The 26,905-nt window shown below is 35.0% G+C and overlaps 1 protein-coding gene and 1 long non-coding RNA gene across 3 annotated transcripts in view; both read left to right on the forward strand.

Moving 5' to 3' along the window:
- The window catches only part of LOC125804695 (endogenous retrovirus group FC1 Env polyprotein-like), a 124,124-nt gene extending 103,120 nt beyond the window's left edge, over positions 1–21,004 (forward strand). The window contains exon 2 of one of the 2 annotated variants that reach the window (XM_049483865.1): positions 17,825–21,004. In XM_049483865.1, coding sequence (XP_049339822.1) covers positions 20,027–20,953 — 927 coding nt within the window. In that variant the 5' untranslated portion in view covers positions 17,825–20,026 and the 3' untranslated portion in view covers positions 20,954–21,004. The remainder of the gene's footprint in view (positions 1–17,824) is intronic. The other variant, XM_049483866.1, reaches the window with a different exon arrangement.
- LOC125804699 (uncharacterized) lies at positions 8,622–24,694 on the forward strand. The gene is made up of 2 exons (XR_007440855.1): positions 8,622–8,828; positions 24,390–24,694. It is a non-coding gene; the product is annotated as an uncharacterized LOC125804699 (long non-coding RNA).
- The last annotated feature ends 2,211 nt before the right edge of the window (positions 24,695–26,905 follow it).

Consider the following 26,905-nt stretch of genomic DNA (forward strand, 5'->3'; position numbering starts at 1 on the left):
ACCGCTCACAGGAGCCCCGCTCACACACAGTTTCACACACACTCCAACACATACGCACACACTTCTGTTTCACGCACACTGTCTAATTCGCTGTCATACACTTTCTCACTCACTGCCACACACACATTCTTTCTCTCCGCCACACAAGAAACAAATTTTCTGTTTCTCTCACAGGAAAACTGGACATGCACACTTTCACACTCACAGGCACACTTTTAATCCCTGTAACAGACACTCGTAGACCCTTTTCTTTTTCTCTCTGTCAGTCGCACATACACAATCACAAAGTCAGACACACTCAGTCCCTGGAATAAGCACACATACACACGCATACTCTCTCACACTTATTGGCCACAGACTCACTTCCCTCAAACTTATAGTTTATACTGCTATGTATACCCCTTTTCATTTGTTTTCTTTTACTTTTAAGCTACTCATTTATTTTAAACTAACACTCACACGCTAATGAAGGCTTTCCATATGGTCCCAGTCACGCTTCTTAAAGCCCGCAACTTTCAACATGAAACGCCCAATATATTAACCCGATCTTTTGTCAATTATTTCTATCTGTATTAATACGTAGTAGGTACAGCGTCTACTATTTTTTTACCACATTTCTTGAGCAGGAACAGCATCTGCTTCCTTTTTAACAAACTAGAAACAGTTGAGTAGGAACAGCATCTACTCCTTTTTAACCAAATTATAAAAGACTTTGAGTAGGAACAGCATCTACTCTTTTTTAACAAAATTATAAAAGACTTTGGGTAGGAACAGCATCTACTCTTTTTTAACAAAATTATATAACACTTGAGTAGGAACAGCATCTACTCTTTTTTAACAAAATTATAAAAGACTTTGAGTAGGAACAGCATCTACTCTTTTTTAACAAAATTATAAAAGACTTGAGTAGGAACAGCATCTACTCTTTCGAATTAAAAATAGAGAAGTAGGGACAGCGACTACCCGAGCAGGTACAGCATCTGCTCTTTTTAACCGAATTAAAATAGAGGTGAGTAGGTACAGCGTCTACTCTTGCAGGTACAGCATCTGCGCTTTTGTTTACGAGCGGATCAATCTCGAGGTGAGCCTTACACCTGGCCTTTATCCGAACTTCTCGTCAGAAGCCGGGGGGACACGCCAGCTTCCAATCCTTAAAACCAGTAGGTACAGCGTCTACCGTTTAACACCCTGGAATAGGAATAGCTTCTATTCTCATTTAAAACCCTGGAGTAGGTATAGCTTCTACTCTCATTTAAATAGCTTGGTATGCTCCCTGCTCCCCTCCGGACAGCAGCCAGACCGCCACTCCACTCAAATTTGAAATAGCCAATATGCAGACTTTGATTAAACCGGCTCTGCTTACCTGATTTTTTAAGTTCGGCCGTGAGTGGATCAGTGCCCGATGCTGTCCTTCGTCAGACTCGTTCAGAGGTCGGGGTCACCAAATTGTTGTAGAAAAGAAAATGAAAGGTGGGCTACCCCACCTCTCGTCCGGGGTACAACTCCCCTGCGTGTTCGTTTGATAGAGAGAGTCAGACAGGTGGAGTGAAGTTGAAAGCAAACCAAGTATTTATTACAAAGTACTGGATCCAGGAGAACATACAAAACCAATTGTTAGCTGTCTCAGTATAAGTTCTGACCCCCCTCTGATCTGACTCCATGTTTATACCCCAAATGACGTGAAACCTGCTGATGAGGCGTTGCTAAAATCATCTCATGTTAGCATGCGTAATTTCACGTGTTAGTAATCCATTTCACATGTCTGACCGGACCATCAGTGTTTGGCCTTGACTGTATCCAGCCGGACAGTGTGGTATTGTTTCAAGAATTGACTGGGTCCATTCAGACAGTGTGATATTGTTTCAGTAAATTAGACAGTGCCGCCCTCCCTATGTGCGCGCGTCCTCCCGCTTTGGTAGGTGAAGGACTTTGCACGCACAGAGAGAAAGGCCACACTGTTCGTCCTGAAGCCTCCTTTGTATCAATTTTAGTTCATACAGAGTGCACTAGCTGATGATTGATGGTTAGTCAGAGACATGCAGATAAACAAAATGCTTCAAACATGAGCTATATAAGTTTCACAATAGTTCTCATATGTTATATGTTAATATGTTAGTGGCGCGTGGTTAGACCGCCATACAATAGACCCTATGTGTTTGTAAACGCTTTATGTATCGTGTGGGTTAATTTGTTACAATAAAGTCTGTGTTAGTCACATGCCTGATCAAACAATGTTTTACTATATGTGTAAGGGATATATTGTGTTTATTGGTTAATCTTTTATATAAATGCGTGTAAAATACACTGTGAGTAATAAAAATGATCAAATACAATGTGAGTATTGGTTATGCATATAGAATACAAGGTTTCACACAATGATTATGTAATTATAGATACTAAGTTAAGTAATCATAATTGAAAGATATTTGTCAAAAAACCCAACGTATACTAAACAGTTACTCTTTAATATATATATATATATATATATATATATATATATATATATATATATATATATATATATATATATATATATTGTAGATTCTTACTGAAGCATCAAAACTATGAATGAACACATGTGGAGTTTTGTACTTAACAAAAAAGGTGAAATAACTAAAAAAAAAATAAATATATATATATATATATATATATATATATATATATATATATATATATATATATATATATATATTTTCTAGTTTTTTCAAAATAGCCACCCTTTGCTCTGATTACTGCTTTGCACACTCTTGGCATCATTCTCTCAATGAGCTTCAAGAGGTGCTCACCTGAAATGGTCTTGAAGGAGTTCCCAGAAGTGTTTAGCACTTGTTGCTCCTTTGCCTTCACTCTATGCCCAAACCATCTCAATTGGGTTCAGGTCCAGTGACTGTGGAGGTCAGGTCATCTGCCGAAGCACTCCATCACTCTCCTTCTTGGTCAAATAGCCCTTACACAGCTGGTTCAGTGTACCTTCAATTTTGATCTAAGCTGCTCAGATTAACTTGTCCTGAGAAGCAGAGGTGACTCTTGGGCTTCCTTTCCTGGGTCGGTTCTCATGTGTGCCAGTTTTGATTTAGCACTTGATGGTTTTTGTGACTCCACTTGGGGACACTTTTAAAGTTTTTGCAATTTTCTGGTCTGACTGACCTTCATTTCTTAAAGTAATGATGGCCACTTGTTTTTCTTTAGTTAGCTGTTTGGTTCTTGCCATAATGTGAATTTTAACAGTTGTCCAATAGGACTGTCAGCTGTGTAGTAACCTGACTTCTGCACAACACAACTGATGGTCCCAACCCCATTGATAAAGCAAGAAATTCCACTAATTAACCCAGATAAGGCACAACTGAAAACAATTTCAGGTGACTACCTCTTGAAGCTCATTGAGAGAATGCCAAGAGTGTGCAAAGCAGTAATCAGAGCAAAGGGTGGCTATTTTGAAGAAACTATTTTCAGTTATTTCACCTTTTTTTGTTAAGCACAAAACTCCACGTGTTCATTCATAGTTTTGATGCCTTCATTGAGAATCTACAATATATATATATATATATATATATATATATATATATATATATATATATATATATATATATATATATATATATTATGGCAAGCCAAACAGGAAATATATAATAAAAGCTGATATATATATAATGAAAGTCGATATATATATAATGAACTCTGATATATATATAATGAAAGCCGATATATATATAATGAAAGCGATATATATAATGAAAGCCGATATATATATAATGAAAGCAATATATATGTAATGAAAGCGATATATATATAATGAAAGTGATATATATATAATGAAAGTGATATATATATATAATGAACTCTGATATATATATAATGAACGCTGATATATATATAATAAAAGCGATATATATATAATGAACTCTGATATATATATAATGAAAGTGATATATATATAATGAAAGTGATATATATATATATATAATGAAAGCTGATATATATATAATAAAAGCTGATATATATATAATGAAAGCTGTTAAGACCCTTTAAGAGGTAAACGGGTGGTCCGCACAGTCAGCCTGAGAGACTGAAGGTGGCGTTGTGGTTCAGCCGGCCGCAGCTCCTCGCGCAGGGGAGGCCGACCACCGGCAGGCAGCGCGGCTCATTCTTTCCACGGAGGTGCAGCGCGACCGGCCTCGGACTGGCTTTAAAGTGTCAGGGGGCGAAGGTGGCAAAAAAGCTCCGGCCCGCGAGCTGCTTTACCAGCGTTCATTATATATATATCAGCTTTCATCATATATATATCAGCTTTCATTATATATATATATCAGAGTTCATTATATATATATCACTTTCATTATATATATATATATATCACTTTCATTATATATAAATCACTTTCATTATATATATATATATATCAGAGTTCATTATATATATATCGCTTTCATTATATATATATCACTTTCATTATATATATATATCAGAGTTTATTATATATATATATATATATATATATATCAGAGTTTATTATATATCAGCGTTCATTACATATATATCAGCTTTCAATATATATATATAAATATATATATAAATATATATATATATATATATATATATCAGAGTTCATTATATATATATCAGAGTTCATTATATATATATCGCTTTCATTATATATATATCACTTTCATTATATATATATATCAGAGTTTATTATATATATATATATATATATATATCAGAGTTTATTATATATCAGCGTTCATTACATATATATCAGCTTTCAATATATATATATATATAAATATATATATAAATATATATATATATATATATATATATCAGAGTTCATTATATATATATCAGCTTTCATTATATATATATCAGAGTTCATTATATATATATATATATATATATATATATATATATATATCAGTGTTATCCTTACTTCCTTTTCCTGATGATTTAATTTCCTGTTCCTATTTTTCCCCCCAAGCAAGCTGCTGCTGTTAAAAAAACGTATGGAGTGTTATTTGTAACATTATCATATAAATAAATGAATAAAGAAATAATTGCTTAAAATGTTAAATAAATATGTAAAATGAGAAGGTAATAGGGAAATAGGGAAATATAGGGATTTGGGAAACTAATTATTAATTATTTTTTCCGTATATATATATAGGGAAATATAGGGATTTGGGAAACTAATTATTAATTATTTTTTCCGTATATATATATATATATATATATATATATATATATATATATATATATATATATATATATAGGGAAATATAGGGATTTGGGAAACTAATTATTAATTATTTTTTCCGTATATATATAGGGAAAATATAGGGATTTGGGAAACTAATTATTAATTATTTTTTAATTAATTAAATCTCATTTTAAATATTTATTTAACATTTTAAGCAATTATTTCTTTATTCATTTATTTATATGATATTGTAACAAATAACACTCCATAAGTTTTTTTAACAACAGCTAGCTTGGGGGGAAAAATAGGAACAGGAAATTAAATCATCAGGAAAAGGAAGTAAGGATAACACTGATATATATATAATGAACTCTGATATATATATATAATAAACTCTGATATATATATATATAATGAAAGCTGATATATATATAATGAACGCTGATATATATATAATAAACTCTGATATATATATAATAAACTCTGATATATATATATAATGAAAGTGATATATATATATATATATATATATATATATATATATATATATATATATATATATATAATGAAAGTGATATAATGAAAGCGATATATATATATAATGAACTCTGATATATATATAATGAAAGCTGATATATATATAATGAATGCTGGTAGACTGTCCCCGGCTCGGGGAAAGCAGCTCGCGGGCCGGAGCTTTTTTGCCACCTTCGCCTCCTGACACTTTAAAGCCAGTCCGAGGCCGGTCGCGCTGCACCTCCGTGGAAAGAATGAGCCGCGCTGCCTGCCGGTGGTCGGCCTCCCCTACGCGAGGAGCTGCGGCCGGCTGAACCACAACGCCACCTTCAGTCTCTCAGGCTGACTGTGCGGACCACCCGTTTACCTCTTAAAGGGTCTTAACAGCTTTCATTATATATATATCAGCTTTTATTATATATATATATATATATATATATATATATATATATATATATATATATATATATATCAGCTTTCATTATATATATATCAGCTTTCATTATATATATATATATATATATATATATATCAGCTTTCATTATATATATATCAGCTTTTATTATATATATATATCAGCTTTCATTATATATATATCAGAGTTCATTATATATATATCGGCTTTCATTATATATATCGCTTTTATTATATATATATCAGAGTTCATTATATATATATATATACATCGCTTTCATTATATATATATCGCTTTCATTATATATATATCACTTTCATTATATATATATCGCTTTCATTATATATATATCACCTTTCATTATATATATATCAGAGTTCATTATATATATATCAGAGTTCACTATATATATATCGGCTTTCATTATATATATATCAGCTTTCATTATATATATATCAGAGTTCATTATATATATATCGGCTTTCATTATATATATATCGCTTTCATTATATATATATATCGGCTTTTATTATATATATATCGGCTTTCCTTATATATATATCGCTTTCATTATATATATATCGGCTTTCATTATATACATATCGCTTTCATTATATATATATATATATATCGGCTTTCATTGTATATATATCGGCTTTCATTATATATATATATCGGCTTTCATTATATATATATCGCTTTCATTATATATATATATCAGAGTTTATTATATATATATCGACTTTCATTATATATATATATCAGCTTTTATTATATATTTCCTGTTTGGCTTGCCATAATATATATATATATATATATATATATATATATATATATATATATATATATATATATATATATATATATATACATTCATTTGAGAGTTGGGTTATGCAAATACATTAATATTGAGAGACTGGCACAGAAACGTTGATAAATTTACAGGTTGGCAAGTTATTTCGAGAACAGTTGCTGAAACACAAGTGAACAAAAGCAAATTACAACTGATGTGATTAAACTAACCTGAGAATGATATTTTTTTCTCTCCAAGTCCTGAGGCTGCAACTTGGAACTGTATCAGCCTTGTAACCATCTAAGCAACAGAAGGTGTGCGTGTAGTAACTGCATCGAATTGCAGCGCTCTGCAATTGACGTCTAACATATCTTCTAGGTGTAGTGTTATTGCTGTATGGAGCAAAGAGCCTCGCCACCTCGGCTGTAATAGAGAGAAACAAAAATGTCTGAACACAAAGAAAAAACTGAAAATGTTGTCTTGTAGCAAGGCAACAAAGCCGCAGTTTCTTATTTTCATGCTACTGCTTCTGAAAATTATCAGAAAATAAGGTGTTAAAAAAAAAAGTGTCCACCTTAACATCCCATTACAAGACACACAGGTCCAGTATCTAAAATAGCTCTAACCAGTATAGTAACTGGTATACTAATAACTATAGCGACATGTTTGTCTGTCCTACCCAGCTACAGACCTGAAACAGGTTGTCTGTGTGATGAGGTGGAAGTGGAGGTTGAAGGCTGCTCCTGGGTGTTAAGAGCTTCAGGAGTGTTTCTTAACGCTTCTTCAATTAAACCTGCAGCTTCTCTTAACAGCTCTGGGCAGCTTTTTGCCATTTTTATCTCTGAATCAGCGAACACATCACAAACTCCGGGATCAGAAAAGGTTGAAGCCGAGTTAGAGCGGTTCGCCAGCATCTGCTATCGCTCCATCATGACTTACTGTGCAATCTAACCAATCGGTCTGCATCGACCGGAGTTAGGCCCGCCCACTGAGTTTGATGGCTAATGTTGACAGATTTAATTATTTCATTGTGCACCGGCGCCTGCATGAAATAATTTAATAAATACATAAATAAATAATTAAATTATTTAATTTAAACATTTAATGAAATATAAATATCACAATCAACTAACGAAAAATTAATTACATTAAATCATTTATGCTTCGTTTTCATATTTTAATAAATAAATTAACAATTTAATAAATTAAATTGCATTTAAAATATTTATTTAACGTTTTAATCAATTATTTGTCTGTTCATTTATTTATATAATATTGTCACAAATAACCCTCCATAAGACCTAGCCCAAAATCTTATATTTAGGTGTATTACACTTATACAGTCTATTAATTTTACTTTGTGATTTATCATTAATTTTGTGTATAAGGGCATACAAATATTATTATATTATATTTTTATTATATTGCTAATAATGTATTACATTTTTAAAATCATTTTAAATAATTGCAAGAAAAAAAGCATTAGCTATGGTCAGTGTGAGTGAATCACCACATACAACAGTTCCTGTAAATGTGCTGTGTCTCAGTTGTAACCTGCTGAAAATTCCCTCCCTCTCCTTAAATCATAATTGTTACATTTTCAGTTTGAAGATTGAGCAAAAATGTACCGGTGGTTTTCAGACAAGCCAAATTTGGCAGGATAACCGCGAACCTGGCAACTCTGGGGAAAAGCGTTCTATCAGCAGTTACAGCGCGATAGGGCGGGACTATGCTTTGGATGATGTTCGGAGAAAAGACGCTAAAATTGGCTCTCAGATTGAATGAACTGAATGAATATACAGTTTCTTGGACGGAGGGACCAATGCAGTGAGCACTGTGTCAACCAGCTGGATAACTGACTCTGACCCAACAGAAACCTCCCCGCAGTCCTTCTAAAGTTATCTGGCAAGGTGAGATCTTAATTTAAACAGTAGCTCATCATAACACAGTTTTTAAAGCAGTTTAAAAATTATAGTGAGGTGTACATTCTTGCTAAACTGCTTAGTCAACACAATTTAAATTATGAGTTATAAATAGCTACCTTAGCTATAGTTTAACTAGCTAACCTAGCTTTAAGTTAACTAGCTACTTTATCTTTAGTTTAACTGGCCAACCTAGCTACCAGCTAACCTAGCTTTAAGTTAACTAGTTACCTTTGCTTTAATTTAACTAGTCAGCCTAGCTTTAATGTAACTAGCTAGCTTAGCTTTATTTTAACTAGCTAAACTAACTTTAACTTAACTAGCTAACCTAGCTTTAATTTAACTAGCTAAGCAAGCTTTAATTAAACAAGCTTACCAATCTTTAATTTAACTAGCTAACCTAACTTTAATTTAACTAGCTACCTTTGCTTTAATTGAACTAGCTAACCTAGATTTAAGTTATAATTTATAGCTAGCTAACCTAGCATTCATTTATAAGTTATAATTAGCTAACCTATCTTTAATTTATGTTATAACTAGTTAACCTATGTTTAATTTTGGATTTATTACTAGCTAAACTAGCATTCATTTCTAAGTTATAATTAGCTAACCTATCTTTAATTTATGTTATAACTAGTTAACCTATCTTTAATTTTGGATTTATTACTAGCTAACATAGCTTTAATTTATAAGTTATAACTAGCTAACTTAGCTTTATTTTAACTAGCTACTTTATCTTTAGTTTAACTAGCCAACCTAGCTACCAGCTAACCTAGCTTTAAGTTAACTAGCTACCTTTGCTTTAATTTAACTAGCCAGCCTAGCTTTAATGTAACTGGCTAGCTTAGCTTTAAGTTAACTAGCTACCTTTGCTTTAATTTAACTAGCCAGCCTAGCTTTAATGTAACTGGCTAGCTTAGCTTTAAGTTAACTAGCTACCTTTGCTTTAATTTAACTAGCCAGCCTAGCTTTAAAGTAACTGGCTAGCTTAGCTTTAAGTTAACTAGCTACCTTTGCTTTAATTTAACTAGCCAGCCTAGCTTTAATGTAACTAGCTAGCTTAGCTTTATTTTAACTAGCCAGCCTAGCTTTAATGTAACTAGCTAGCTTAGCTTTATTTTAACTAACCAGCCTAGCTTTACTTTAACTAGCTAGCTTAGCTTTATTTTAACTAGCCAGCCTAGCTTTAATTTAACTAGCTAGCTTAGCTTTATTTTAAGTAACCAGCCTAGCTTTAATTTAACTAGCTAGCTTAGCATTATTTTAACTAACCAGCCTAGCTTTAATTTAACTAGCTAACTTAGCTTTATTTGAACCAGCCAGCCTAGCTTTAATGTAACTAGCTAGCTTGGCTTTATTTTAACTAGCCAGCCTAACTAACTAACCAAGCTTTATTTTAACTAACTAACCAAGCTTTAATTTAACTAGCTAACCTAGCTTTAATTTAACTAGCTAACCTAACTTTAATTGAACTAGCTAACCTAACTTTAATTTAACTAGCTACCTTTGCTTTAATTGAACTAGCTAACCTAGTTTTAAGTTATAATTTATAGCTAGTGAAGAGTAACTGTATATTTTACCTTGAGTGTATTGACAAATATCTTTCAATTATGATTACTTATCTTAGTATCTATATTTACATAATCATTGTGTGAAACCTTGTATTCTATATGCATAACCAATACTCACATTGTATTTGATCATTTGTATTACTCACAGTGTATTTTACACGCATTTATATAGAAGATTAACCAATACTCACAATATATATTATTTACACATATAGATAAACATTATATGACAAATTAACCCACATGATACATTTACTAACACATAGGATTTATTATATGGCGGACTAACCAAGCGTTACTAACACATTAACATATAACATATGAGATGTAGCTCAGGCTTGAAGTATTTTGTTTACTGCATGACCCTAACTAACGGTCATCAACTCGACAGAGAAGGCTTTTAGATCAAAGCGGCCTTCTGTGTGTGGGGGAACCTGCAGCGGCTTCAAAGCGGGGGGTGACGCACACACACAGATAGTGCCACGATGTTCCATTCTGGAAGAACACAGTCAAGGCCAAACACTAGTGGTCCAGTCAGACACGTGAAACTTGAGTACTAACACGTGAAATTATGCATGCTAACATGAGATGATTTTAGCAACGCCTCATCAACAGGTTTCACGTCATTTGGGGTATAAAACATGGAGTCAGATCAGAGGAGGGTCAGAACTTATGCTGGGACGGCTGTTAGACGGTCTTTTCATGTGTGGGTTCTCCTGAATATTCAGCACTTTGTAATAAATACTTGGTTTGCTTTCAACTTCACTCCACCTGTCTGACTCTCTCTATCAAACGAACACGCAGGGGAGTTGTACCCCGGACGAGAGGTGGGGGTAGCCCACCTTTCATTTTCTTTTCTACAACAATTTGGTGACCCCGACCTCTGAACGAGTCTGACGAAGGACAGCATCCGGCACTGATCCACTCACGGCCGAACTTAAAAAATCAGGTAAGCAGAGCCGGTTTAATCAAAGTCTGCATATTGGCTGTTTCAAATTTGAGTGGAGCGGCTGTCGGGCTGCTGTCCGGAGGGGAGCTGGCAGCATACCAAGCTATTTAATTGAGAGTAGAAGTTGTCCCTACTCCAGAGTTGTAAATGAGAATAGAAGCTGTTCCTATTCCAGGGTGTTAAACGGTAGACGCTGTACCTACTGATTTTAAGGATTGGACGCTGGCGTGTCCCCCCGGCTTCTGACGAGAAGTTCGGATAAAGGCCAGGTGTAAGGCTCACCTCGACATTGATCCGCTCGTAAAAAGCCAGAGTAGACGCTGTACCTACTCACCTCTATTTTAATTCGGTTAAAAGAGCAGAAGTTGTGCCTGCTCGGGTAGACGTTGTCCCTACCTCTCTATTTTAATTCAGAAGAGTAGACGCTGTACCTACTCACCTCTATTTTAATTCGGTTAAAAAGAGCAGAAGTTGTGCCTGCTCGGGTAGACGCTGTCCCTACTTCTCTATTTTAATTCGGAAGAGTAGACGCTGTTCCTACTCAGGTCTTTTATAATTTTGTTAAAAAGAGTAGATGCTGTTCCTACTCAAGTGTTATATAATTTTGTTAAAAAGAGTAGATGCTGTTCCTACTCAAAGTCTTTTATAATTTTGTTAAAAAAGAGTAGATGCTGTTCCTGCTCAAGTGTTATATAATTTTGTTAAAAAAGAGTAGATGCTGTTCCTACTCAAGTGTTATATAATTTTGTTAAAAAGGGTAGATGCTGTTCCTACTCAAAGTCTTTTATAATTTTGTTAAAAAAGAGTAGATGCTGTTCCTACTCAAGTGTTATATAATTTTGTTAAAAAAGAGTAGATGCTGTTCCTACTCAAGTGTTATATAATTTTGTTAAAAAGGGTAGATGCTGTTCCTACTCAAAGTCTTTTATAATTTTGTTAAAAAGGAAGCAGATGCTGTTCCTGCTCAAGAAATTTGGTGAAAAATTAGTAGACGCTGTACCTACTACGTATTAATACAGATAGAAATAATTGACAAAAGATCGGGTTAATATATTGAGCGTTTCATGTTGAAAGTTGCGGGCTTTAAGAAGCGTGACTGGGACCATATGGAAAGCCTTCATTAGCGCGCGAGTGTTAGTTTAAAATAAATGAGTAGCTTAAAAGTGTGAACGGGGGTCCTTAGGTATAATCGAAGGCGGACCGGGAGCGGTATCTCGCGGGTGGGCGGCGACCCACTGCTTGTGTGCATGGCTTATTCGTGTCTTATCTGGGGTAAAAGAAAACAAATAAAAAGGGGTATACATGGCAGTATAAATTATAAGTTTGAGGGAAGTGAGTCTGTGGCCAATAAGTGTGAGAGAGTATGCGTGTGTATGTGTGCTTCTTCCAGGGACTGAGTGTGTCTGACTTTGTGATTGTGTATGTGCGACTGACAGAGAGAAAAAGAAAAGGGTCTACGAGTGTCTGTTACAGGGATTAAAAGTGTACCTGTGAGTGTGAAAGTGTGCGTGTCCAGTTTTCCTGTGAGAGAAACAGAAAATGTGTATCTTGTGTGGCGGAGAGAAAGAATGTGTGTGTGGCAGTGAGTGAGAAAGTGTATGACAGCGAATTAGAGAGTGTGTGTAAGACAGAGTGCGTGAAACAGAAGTGTGTGCGTATGTGTTGGAGTGTTTGTGAAACTGTGTGTGAGCGGGGCTCCTGTGAGCAGTGTGATTGGTTGAGTGTACGAAATCTTGTGTGACAACGAAATAGGAATGGATGAGTCCCACTGCAGGGGAGGAGTCCAAGGTGAAGTAGGTGGAGTTGGTCCAGCCTATTGGTTTTAGACTGAGAGGTTGTTAACGCTTGTGAGACATCATAGAAAATAGAACATAAGTTCAGTAGGGAAATAGAGTAATACACAGTTAAAATGGGGGACAGAGGTGAACAGGGGGAAAAGGCTTTTGTATGGGTAGATAGATAGATATATATATAAGACAATATAAGGATATAAAAGACCTAACTATACAAGGTAAAGATCTATCTGTAAACGGAGCAGTGTAGATATTACTAAAGGTCATAAATAATTAAATAAATAAAAGTGTAAAGTGCGATGACATCGATTACGAAAGTGACTGATGTGACATATAACTATAATATAATATAATATATGCATACGTTAGAAGACAGTTCTAAAAATAAATGTGAAAATGTGAATACCCAATCATGAGTAAAGTATACTTTAATGTAAGCAAGGTTGGGGAAGTGTTAATATAAATAATTAAGTTGTTGAATAATGTCAGAGAAGGTGTGTGACTGGATAGATAATTAGAGAATTTAGAGAGTTTAATACAGGGATTATGGAGACAGAATTGAGGAAAATAATTAGCTTAATTTTGGGTATTGGACTATATCTTGGGGGCCCTAACCTAACAGGGACATATGTCTAACTTTATATTCTATAAGCACATCTAATAATAATAATAATAATAAAATGACTGTGTGTGGCTGTTTCAGAATCGTTTCCTATTGCAGAAATACTAAGCAATTTGGATTGGCCATTTTTGCAGTGCTTTGTAAAAACGGAGCAGTACATTTTTCCCCATATAGTTCACTATTAATTACATTATATTATAATAATATTGTACAGAAGATGTATGCTAGAAATTCCAAAATATACTATACCATGCAGTACTGTTGTGTCAGATGTCCTCAGAGCAGGACAAATAAACATGGTTTCTTGTTTGATTGTTAAATAATCAGTTCAATAAATAGGAAAATGCTACATAGTGAATAGTGAATGAGTTAATGAGTGAGCCATTCCAAACACAGCTTTTTCTATCAGGTGATTTAGTTAATTATCTTACTATTCGTTTCTTATTCAGACTGATCTCAGTTCAGTCCTGGCTGAATGAGATCTATATAAGATAGATGTAATATCTAATTTCTCTAAGTTTTATGCATCTCCGTCTATGCTGATATTTTGATCCTCTTAAGAGCAAGAGTAGATTTCAGAAACCAGTGAGGAAAGACCTTATTTTTATTTTTATTATTATTTTTTTAAAGGAAACGCAGTGTTGCATCTATTTCAAGCTACAGGGAATTGGGTATCTTTCTGATAAGGGGACATAATCAAATGTATTAAACAAAAAAAATTGAGCTTTCTATTTTGCTTTCAATATGCTTTACTTTCTGCAATGAAGAACTTGCTTTACTTTCTTTCTGTATAGTATTAAATTAGACTAGAAAGAGATCTGGAAAACAGCATAAATTTAGTTTTCATGCTTATACAATGCCACCTATACAACAAATGCATAATTTTCTGGCTGTAGCATGAACAAAATCAGCTAAGCAATATAAAATTGTTTCATCTGCATAATGGTAAAGTTTGCATAATGGTAAAGTTTGCAATCTGAGAAGCAGAGCCAGCAATATAATTTAGTATATATTAAATAACACTGGACCAAAATGTAACCTTGTGGTACATCTGTGAGATACAGATGCCAAATCTGAATAATTATTCATTGACATGCACTCTTTTGGGTCTGTTCCAGAGCAGTGGCATCAAAGCAAATACTTTAAGCTAAATTCAGTGGGAGAGAAGAGGTGATACTGATGGTAATAAAGAAAACCTGTATACAATAATAACAAATAATAAACCATGAGTACTTGGTGCCTTGCACGGGCTTTCATGGTACACATCAGAGTGTGAATTTCTGACAGTATGACATACCTGGGTTTGCGCTCCCTAACTGTACCCTGCAGGAACACTACAGCACTGAATGTTGATAAAACAGTGCTGCTACGCTGTGTGTGGTTCAGTGGGCTAGGCTGGTTAGCCAAAGACGGGTAAGATCCCAACGTATTACACAGGGACAACCTAAGGCAGGCACAGTCTCGATCTGACCACCACATGCATTTTAACAGAAAACGGAGAAAACATCGTGGAAGGGAAGCGCAGCCCAGGGGGAGAGTGAGTGGATGAATGAAGTGATGGGGTGTGTGTCAGTGGAGGCCTGGGCAGGGTAGACCAGCCCAATGGACAGTAAGAGGGTGAAGCAATTTTGCATTAAGTTCTCTGAAACAGAAATTCTGTTTCAGAAAAAGGGGGAGATGTAAATAGATGATCATTATTACCACCATTATTTGCCCAAGAATTATTTTATACTTTTATCTTTTTTTTTTAAACCTATTACCTTTTTCATCCCTCACCACTATTACTAAAATTTTTTGACCAATCATTATTTTATAGATATAGAGCATTTTTAAACTTATAGCTTGTTTATCTTTTTAAAGTATGGTTTTAAAACAAACACTATGCGGATGAGCAATTACTTTCAGCAATATAGTAACAGTCTTAACTTTAAGACACACTCAATCCTAATTTAAAAAGAAGAAATAAGAAACTTAGAAATCACAAAATTGAACTTTCACTATTCAACATGTGAGCCACTTTTTCAGCAAGGGAAACAGTAAGTGAGATTTGATAAATTGTTTAAGGAAATAGATGTATTGTTGATAACTGTGAAAAGCAATCTGCTGTGCATTGCATATGCATAAATACATATTGAACATATTGATCAGTAAATGTAAAGCATTGTTCGGATTTACTTGCTATAATAACGTGGACAAAGCAAAGCATAACATCTGTGTTTATTAATATTGATAATATTATTGGTTGTAATGTAACGATTGATACAGAGAAAAATAATCACGTTCCACTTATCCCAATTCTTAAAGCACTAAATAAAATCAACTAAATCTAGAAATCAAGGCTTTATAAAAATCTTGGGAACTGAATAAAGTCAGAAATATAATTACTTAATAAATAGCACACCGCGGAAAACAATGTAGCCACAAGCGGTGATTCTAAAGTCCAAGCAAAAGTAACCCAAGAAAGCCCAGTACATCAATATGGAACCATTCCTGAGACAGAAGCCACATTATGTGTAGTTTGTGCAGAATTTAAAACTTTGGGCCCTGATATTCTATCAATCAGTGTGGATATGGAGGGGAAAATAGAGCAGCTGATCATTACGATCTATATAAAAAACATGATTTAGATGTATTTCCAAATGTTGGTTCCTTATTTATTATCTATGTAGTATTATCAATTAGGGCTGCCACAAACGATTATTTTTATAGTCGACTAATCACCGATTATTTTTTATGATTAGTCGACTAATCGGATCATACGTTAATTGAATATAAAACACAGTTTATCACAATAGAATGCAGCTGCTATTATACAACCAACATTAGATTTCAGCTATATGCTAACTAAAAATAAAAACAATTAAAATCGTAGTTCATTAAACCTTTAATGAAATATGCAGCTTGTTGTAACAGACAATTATTTTACTGTTTAGCATAAAGTGTAAACAACTGTGTAAAATAAGGATAAGGCACTGGCATTTATGAAACATCTCAACCGTGAGGTTGTTTGAACTATTATGAAAAAAAAGTATATTAATAAAAAATGCCTCTCTGTCCAGATATTGTGTACATTACCGTACACAGGGCAGCGGTCTGCACAGATCTGATTGGCAGAGGAGAGCGTTTGGTGATTTTACACCACACATGACTGATCTGTGAGTTTACTGCACCGAAAAGCACTGAAAACAGAAGCCACTGTCAGAATGAAATCCTTCTCTGTAGTTTATCGGTTTGGGACGGCATTTGTGACAACGTCTGGGTCCGGATCCGGATCGCGGTCCGCCTATTAGTGACCTCTGTTTTAAAGCTATCAAGAAGAGTAAGTTAAGTACTAAGTTAACGCTCTGTTTACGCTAATTTTAGCAGCTAAATAGCAATTTAGCTTCTTCGTCATTTAATCAGCCACAACATGCCTCCTTTTCAGGTGCTCGTGCATCGCGGTTGTGCTGCCGAGGAAGGCAAGTTCTTCATTGCAGATATTGCATTGCACGCGTTTCACTTTTATTTTCTTGGTGATCCCACACTTTTGAGTTCTGTAGCGGGGTAGCCATGAAACCAGACCCTGTCTGTATAATGTCCTGAGATGTCGTCCACTACCTACCCCGGTTTCCACTACTGCGCATGTGCGTCCAGGACAGAAAGGCAGTCGCAGCAGTTTGGAGAGAAAAACAAAGAAAAAAAAAAACGACTAATCGACTATTAAATTAGTCGTCGACTATTTTAATAGTCGACATAATCGTGACTAGTCGACTAATCATAAGAAGATATGAAGCATTCAGTGGGAGGTTTAACAGCAGGTGCGTTTAAAGCAGCAGTTTTGTGCTGTGAAGCAGTAAAATATGATCTGTACAATGATGCTGCAGAGTTGAGGTGTGTGATCTTTAGCTTGGTTAGTGTGTGTGCATGCATGAGACATAGTGTGTGTGTGGTGGTAAACTTGGTCGTGCAAATTGGAAGTGTTTGTAAGATCTAATTTGGATATAAGAGATTAGTTAGAGCGACAGGGAAGCAGTTACACTAAAAGGGAAAGGGATGTGAACAAAAGTAAGGTAAAAGCAAGTAATTAATGGTGATGATAATTAAATGTTGCAATTTAAAATTGAAAATTCCTAAAAGTTAGGGATTTAAAGAAATTACTAAATGTTACGGATTGAACGCACATTTGACAGTAAAGATCATGATTGAGTATAACTGAAAATCAGGACAACTGAAGAAGGTACGATAACAAAAATTGGGCTAAAATCTGTGCACAGACAAAATTTAAATATGAAATAATTAACTTCCAAGGGGAAATTAGAGCTCAAGTTAAGTGTGATAAATGTATTTTAACCATGTATTTTAACTTGCAGGAAGGAGACACGGAGGACCCCTTAAAAAGGCTTCCAAAATGAATTGAGAACCTTAAACATGATTATAACGAATACAAAAGTCTCGTTTCAGATCTGTTTACACGGGGAGAAGGAGAACGTGGTGCAAAGGTGGACCAGTCCAGACACAGAGTGAGGGTTACTCCGCCATTAGGCACGAAAGGGGAACGAGTCTGGCTGGATTGGGCCTTTCCAGGTGACTGAGAGAACAACGTACGCAGATCAACTGATAGGCGAGGGTTCTACAGCTGTGCAAGCCCAGAGATCGCTCCCAGAGCCAGAAGGAGAGGTGAGAACAGCAGCTGAATCGTCTGACCCAGATGCAGGCCCGCAGCAGGAAGGAGGGGCAGCAGAACCCCCGCAGCACGGGCCTGGCCTGGCCACAGCAGAGAAAAGAGTTTCTCAGAGCGCAGCAGCAGCAGCACACAGCCTGACTGTGACTGAGGAGCGGAAGTGAGGGAGTGACTCATTCAGCAACGTTTCGATTGCGTCAAAGTACACTACATACAGAGACTCTTAAACACATCTCATTAAAGAACACACATAGTCTTATCACACACCAACTCATACTTTTCATTCACTGATACTGCAGACATCAAGAGCCAGAATAAAGCTCTTCGTACGTGGGGCTGAGGTAGTCTACCTTCAGAATCCTGAAGCAAGAAGAAAGAAGAAGAGAACTACACGCATTGCAACTTTAACATTTACACATATAGTGGTATAAACTGTGATTTGCTAAATTAGGGGGGGGAACACATTATTTTTCCCTTACCGGTTGTCCTGAACATTGCTTTCCCTTGCAGGTTGCCTTGGACTCTTGAAAAAACGAAATTGTAAAAAAAAAAAAAAAAAAAATTTACACTCTGTAACCTTAACACTTACACATATAGGGCTATAGGTAACAAGTTTACTAAATAGTGGCAAACTTAGAGGGAAAACACATTTATGGTTTAATAATGGCTTGGTACGGAAAAAGGCGGTGGGACAGGTCAAAGCACGGACACCATAACGAACCAGCACTTCCTCCAGTTATTCCAATATGGCTCCAGGTATTAATAACCATTGCCCTCATGGGTATAATGATAATAACACTGGCCATTGTCTCAAAGCAAGAACAACTAACAACGGTAGAGGGAACAATTATGAACACTTCGGCGACCATGCACCCGACAAATGCAACAGCTAAAGACCAGCCCACACAACTTAATAGAACCAAATGATCAACCATCGCCCAGTCCAACTCAAAATGCATTAGGCGCTGGGGAGGTATAGAACTAGACTATTATTGGGGCGGAAACGACCGCATGGACAGTGAACTTATGCGACGTAGTGACTTGTGGTAAGCTGGGGTCCAAGGGGGAAGCGGTGTACTTGTGTTGGTCTCGTGATGATAATCTTAAGTGTAACCATAACACCGACCAAGCAGCTTATAAGGCCAGACCTTGTAACAAGTGGGAACACGTAATTAGGTCAACGCATGTCAATTGGGATCCGAGCGAACGTTGGGCGACTCGTGAGCGGGAAAAATGGCACAAACTTAACATACAAAGAGATAACGATCCGATAAACAATCTAATAACCATTGCATTAGAGTGGCAATCCGATCCTAATGGGGAAAAATCTTCGGCATTTTTCATAGGGGTCGGGGTGGATGTAAGTGGTAATGACCCTGTGGGATGGATCAAAGTTAGAGCTACAGATAAACCGACCATTGACACCGACAAGGCCACAAAAAACGCAATAGACAACAATGGGGGGGATCGGTCTATACTGGGAGCAGATTATTCTACATGGACAACTGAACAGATCGTAAAGCTAAGCACAGGGTTCGAAGGGAGCAACTTATGGATAAAATGGATAAATGCACAAGCCAGAGAAGCTAACATGGACGGGTGTGTAGCATGTGCCGCTGCTAGGCCGGCATTATTTTTAGGCCCAGCACCATTGTTTCCAATAGAAGACCCGATAGGGTTCCAGTGTATGATTAATTTAACACGTATGGCTAACCCTGCCAATTGTACTGTCCTGTCAAATATTTTTCCAGTCATAGCAAATACCACCGGCTCAGGACCATTTCAGATTCCCGATTCAGGTAACTTTACTTGTTTTAACCATACAGCAGGGGACGAGACGAAGAACCCAAAACACTTAGGCAACATAAACCCTAATTGGTGCCGCACTATATTTAATGGCGATTCCGGTAACTCTATAGGCCCATGGGCTAGGGCGGGACTGTATTATTATTGTGGAGGATCAAACTTACTGTTAAGACTGCCCACGCGTAGTCAAGGCCTCTGCGCTATGGTAAGACTAATTTCCCCAATCACTATGTACGGCGCACACAAAACTATTTCTAATTTGAATAGGCCTAGGAGATCGGATGACTATGATTTTGACTTAACCAAAAATACACCTACGTACATCGACGCAATAGGCGTACCTCGGGGCGTGCCAGACGAGCATAAATTAGTGGATCAGATAGCCGCCGGATGGGAAAGTATCTTAATTTGGATCACACCAAATAAGAATGTCGATCGAATTAATTACGTAAATTACCAAGTAATGAGACTGGCTAACATTACCGGGGCAGCAATAACAGGCTTATCAGAACAGCTATTAGCAACCTCACTAATGACCATACAAAACCGTATTGCCTTGGATATGGTACTCGCTAATCAGGGTGGCGTCTGTCATATGTTTGGAGATGTATGTTGTACCGTAATCCCTAATAACACGGCCCCAGATGGGAAGGTAACTAAAGCATTAATTGCCCTACAAGCCCTGTCTATGGAGTCAAATTGGGGTCTTTAATGCTGACGAGAAAATAAAACTGTCACGAAAAAAATGTCCACGAATTGCAAAAAAAAAATCTAATTTTGCAAACAAAGAAGAGAACATAAGTTACCTTTTTCAATTGTAATATTTTTTTTAGAATTAATCTTTTGCAAAAACACTTTTTCTTTGCGTTTTGCACTTTGCGTTCCTTTTTTCTCTTTGCAATACTTTCGCTCCTTTGCGTTCCTCCGTTTTGTTTGCGAGTCTATTTTGACCCCTTTTTGACGTGGGGGCGTGGGGAGAGGAGAGGGGCGTGGCTATGGAGGAACGCGTCATCAGCTGGAGCCTCTGCTCAGCCTAGACGCTAACCAGGCTGAACAACAGCTATTTAACAGTTATAATTCATAAGTTAATTCTAATCATTTATTTTACATATACCTAACTACTGAATTATATAATATTGTTGTTTTCAGTTAAATTAAGCAAAACGCTGAATTTTAGCTTCTTTTTTATCCAGCGTTCTTGCTGCAGTTACACGCGGCCGCCTGTAGATGGTGGATTTTAACAGTGAAAAACGCCATTAAAACACAACGCTGCAAAAACGATCTAAATAAAAAGGAAAACACAGAACGTTTAATTTGGACTTCAAATTAATATAGATAAAATAAGATAATAAAACCGAACATAGAATAAAAAATAATGTATTAATCTCCCTGTGGAAATTAGTCTGTTCCAGGAACTTTTATACAGATACACACAAACACATGACAGAAAAATAAAAAAGAGGAGACTGTGAGATAAGGTTAGACACACATGTGCAGTGTGCCCATATGAAGTTATCCTAAAAGCAAAAATATATTAATTATTAAAATAATAATAGAAAACAGGAAAACATTTAAATGTCAGATGTAAGATACAGTACCTCACACTAAAGAGCAAATATTACTTTTGATATTTTGTATAATCACACTGGAAATTGAACATTAATATTCTTTTTTGTTATGTTCTGTTTTATTATTTTATTTTATCTATATTACATTGAAGTTTAAATAAACTTGGAGGTCTTTCTGTGTTTTACCTTTTTATTCTGAGTGTTTACAGAGTATATGGTTCCATCAAGAAAATAGTAAGTTTCCCAGCCGTGGTACAAATTAAACGTTCTGTGTTTTTCCTTTTTATTTAGATCGTTTTTGCAGCGTTGTGTTTTAATGGCGTTTTTCACTGTTAAAACCCACCATCTACAGGCGGCCGCGTGTAACTGCAGCAAGAACGCTGGATAAAAAAGAAGCTAAAATTCAGCGTTTTGCTTAATTTAACTGAAAACAACAATACAGTATTATATAATTCAGTAGTTAGGTATATGTAAAATAAATGATTAGAATTAACTTATGAATTATAACTGTTAAATAGCTGTTGTTCAGCCTGGTTAGCGTCTAGGCTGAGTAGAGGCTCCAGCTGATGATGCGTTCCTCCATAGCCACGCCCCTCTCCTCTCCCCACGCCCCCACGTCAAAAAGGGGTCAAAATAGACTCGCAAACAAAACGGAGGAACGCAAAGGAGGGAAAGTATTGCAAAGAGAAAAAAGGAACGCAAAACGCAAAGAAAAAGTGTTTTTGCAAAAGATTAATTCTAAAAAATATATTACAATTGAAAAAAGGTAACTTATGTTCTCTTCTTTGTTTGCAAAATTAGATTTTTTTTGCAATTCGTGGAGATTTTTTTTGTGACCGTTTTATTTTCTCGTCAGCATTAAAGACCCCAATTTGACTCCATACCTGTCCAGAGAAATAGCAGAAAACACGGGGGTAGATAATCCAATTACTCAATGGCTGGAGAGAACCTTCGGTAAATGGAAGGGGGTATTTGTATCTATGGCTTCGGCAATCGCTGTATTCGCTGCCATTTTAATTACATGCGGATGCTGCTGTGGGCCGTGTATTAGATCCCTGATAGAAAGAACAATAACACGAATGATGGAGGGCAAGGACGATAAACCGACCTATACTGGAGTGTGAGGAAGAGCTGGAGGAAATGCTGTAAACCAACCAGTCTTGGGGATGACTTTAAGGTAATGATGTCACTTCCTCCTTGATCTTTGATCATTTGTATTACTCACAGTGTATTTTACACGCATTTATATAGAAGATTAACCAATACTCACAATATATATTATTTACACATATAGATAAACATTATATGACAAATTAACCCACATGATACATTTACTAACACATAGGATTTATTATATGGCGGACTAACCCGTGAAATTACGCATGCTAACATGAGATGATTTTAGCAACGCCTCATCAACAGGTTTCACGTCATTTGGGGTATAAAACATGGAGTCAGATCAGAGGGGGGTCAGAACTTATGCTGGGACGGCTGTTAGACGGTCTTTTCATGTGTGGGTTCTCCTGAATATTCAGTACTTTGTAATAAATACTTGGTTTGCTTTCAACTTCACTCCACCTGTCTGACTCTCTCTATCAAACGAACACGCAGGGGAGTTGTACCCCGGACGAGAGGTGGGGGTAGCCCACCTTTCATTTTCTTTTCTACAACACTAGCTAACCTAGCATTCATTTATAAGTTATAATTAGCTAACCTATCTTTAATTTATGTTATAACTAGTTAACCTATCTTTAATTTTGGATTTATTACTAGCTAACCTAGCTTTAATTTATAAGTTATAACTAGCTAACTTAGCTTTATTTTAACTAGCTAAACTAACTTTAATTTAACTAGCTAACCTAGCTTTAATTTAACTAGCTAAGCAAGCTTTAATTAAACTAGCTAACCTAGCTTTAATTTAACTAGCTAACCTAACTTTAATTTAACTAGCTAACCAAGCTTTAATTTAACTAACTAACATAGCTTTAATTTAACTAGCTAACCTAACTTTAATTTAACTAGCTAACCTAGCTTTAATTTAACTATCTAGTCTAGCTTTAATTTAACTAACTAACCTAACCTAACTAGCTACCTTTGCTTTAATTGAACTAGATAACCTAGCTTTAAGTTATAATTTATAGCTAGCTAACCTAGCATTCATTTCTAAGTTATAATTAGCTAACCTATCTTTAATTTATGTTATAACTAGTTCACCTATCTTTAATTTTGGATTTATTACTAGCTAACCTAGGTTTAATTTATAAGTTATAACTAGCTAACTTAGCTTTAAGTTAACTAGTTAGCTAGCTAAATTAGCTTTGAGATATGTTTTAATTAGCTAACCTAGCTATCTCACTTTATCCCATGAAATAGCTATGCTAATTTATTTTGTATTAAGGATTTAGCTGTACATTATTAAACTATCACAGTTTACCTTTAAATTAGGCTTGTTAGCGGTGGGTTCCAAATACTGAAACTTGTTTTTAATCTAAGAGTATTTGGACCCACTTGTAACTAAGTAGCATTGTGTTGCTGGTGGTCATTGTTTGTTTATTTCTCATTTTCTTCCTTTGTTATAAGGTGAAACTGGGGAAGGAAGGCACCATCACTGTCTCAGCCCATTGTTGGAAGAATGCAAAAGCACAAGCTACAGCCAGTGGGACGGCACGAGTGCTACTGATGGAACTCTTTAATGTTGATGTTTTTCTGAACTTTAAGCATACCTTTATCTGTTTTTGTATTATACATATAGTAGTATATGGTAGTATATATTCTTGAATTTATAGTGAAGTGTATTGTTAAATATATAATAATATAAATTGTGATGTGTGGTAATAGATGGTATGTGTATTATTGATAGTAATATATTAAAATATATTCTTGAATACATAGTGAAGTGTATTGTTCAAAATATAAAGTACAATATATAGTACACTGCAAAATATGTGGTAATAAATGGTACATAATAATTGATAAGTCATGTTCATATGTTGCCATTGCTGTTACAGTTACCATTTTAGCTATATTGGTATCTGCACATTCGACCAGTCATTCAATCTACATTTAAATTTAACAGTTGAGAGTCTTAAACCAATAGAAAATAAAACTGCTTGAATTCAAAAGAGAATAAATGTGCTAAAATGTGTTTTCTGTTGTTTCATTAGGACAACTGCATTTTTGACATTCAACTTATGTAAATGGGAAGTCAAACACACAGTTCTTTTTAGTGTCTAATTAGTGATGAACAGAACCTCACTTTAGAATATGGTACACTTCTGGGTGTACCATATTCTATTAAGCACTTATTAGCTAAATTGTGATGGAGATTGACTTATTAAATGTTTATTTTGCGCTTTTTAGTGTGTAATTGTAATTAGTGTCTGATGAACAGAACCTTACTTTAGAATATGGTCTATTAGTGACTTATTAAACCCTTATTAAGTACATCGTGAGGGGGATTGATTGATAAAATATTTATTCAGTTCTTTTTAGTGTCTAATTAGTGATGAACAGAACCTCACTTTAGAATATGGTACACTTCTTGGTCTATTAGTGACTAATTAAACCCTTATTAAGTACATCGTGAGGGGGATTGGTTGATGAAATATTTAGTCAGTTCTTTTTAGGGTGTAATTAGTGATGAACAGAACCTCACTTTAGAATATGGTACACTTCTTGGTCTATTAGTGACTTATTAAACCCTGATTAACTCAGTAAACTCCAGCACAGCTATAACCGTACCAAACTCACATAGATCAGATTGCGACCAATTATACACGAATAACGTGTATGATTTGGCTAATAGTTAATGCTTAATAACCTGCTTAACTGGGTGCTAACATAACTGTTTATAGTGCACTATAAGAACTAATACAGCCATTATTAATCATTTCCACATAACAGACCACTAATTAAGCACCAATATCCCTTACACAGAATAAAGACCAATAAGTAGTGAATAAATCATTTATAAATGTCTAATTAAGGCTTTATTAAGCAAATAATAAGACATTAATAAGTGCCTAATTTGTGTTCCTTAAAATAAAGTGTTACCCAATTAAGTATACTCTTCTTATCGAAGGTTTAATAACATGACGAAATACCTTATTTTACATATACTTCCTAAGTTGCACTGAAGTGCACGTTAAAATACATTTCTTTACAGTACACAGTACAGTACGTTACTTTTTAATTAATACATTTTAGTTGACATAACCATTTAGTACACTTTTGATTAAATATGCTTCAGAATGATTGAATTTAAATGTAATCCCTATCAATACATTAAAGTATAATTAAAAATGTATTACTTTAAAATACATTTTATACAAATACAGAAAAAAGAATATTTTATGTGTACTTTTTTTTTTACAAAAATCGGAAATGGAAAAAGGAAATGGAAAATATACATTTAATATTCTTGACCTATTTTAAATATACTTTTAGTGCTCTTAAATATAATTTGTTTTCACAAGGGATCTCTCTAAGGAGTAAGTGCACTATCCACAAAAAACTATCCAAAAAAAAATCTCATCCTAACATGTCCAAGAACAGTGTTTACTGCATTCAACACACAAACAAACCCAAACACTTAAGAAACATTGTAAACAAGATGTCAGTGCATTTTCCACAGTTATATTTTGTTTTAGGTCTTGAAAAATATTTTCTGCGTGAAAGAGAAGTTTTCAGTTAAAAACAACAATTGAAGCCGTTCATCTTTCTAAGGAGTGAGATAGGAGATCAGCACTATGCGCAAAATGCTTCTCTCAGCCTGAAACATCAAAAAACAGCCATTACTGCATTTAACACACAAATCAACCCAAACACTTGCTGAAATATTGAAAACAAGATGCATTTTCCACAGTTACAATATGTTTTAGGTCAAAAGTCATTTCAAATCAAATCCAATAAAATGTATTTATATAGCGCCTTTTACAGTTAATGTTGTCATAGTAACTCAGAGGAAGGCAGAGAGATGGAATTAGTTTTGACTGGATTTTTGTAAAACAAAAAATATAAAACATTATCAGAGTGTGGCCAATGACTTCAGCAGATCTGAGGAGCTCAAAACTATGCTGCAGTGTGTGACAGTCATG

Source organism: Astyanax mexicanus, chromosome 10 (assembly GCF_023375975.1).
Source record: "Astyanax mexicanus isolate ESR-SI-001 chromosome 10, AstMex3_surface, whole genome shotgun sequence".
Lineage (NCBI taxonomy): Eukaryota > Metazoa > Chordata > Actinopteri > Characiformes > Acestrorhamphidae > Astyanax > Astyanax mexicanus.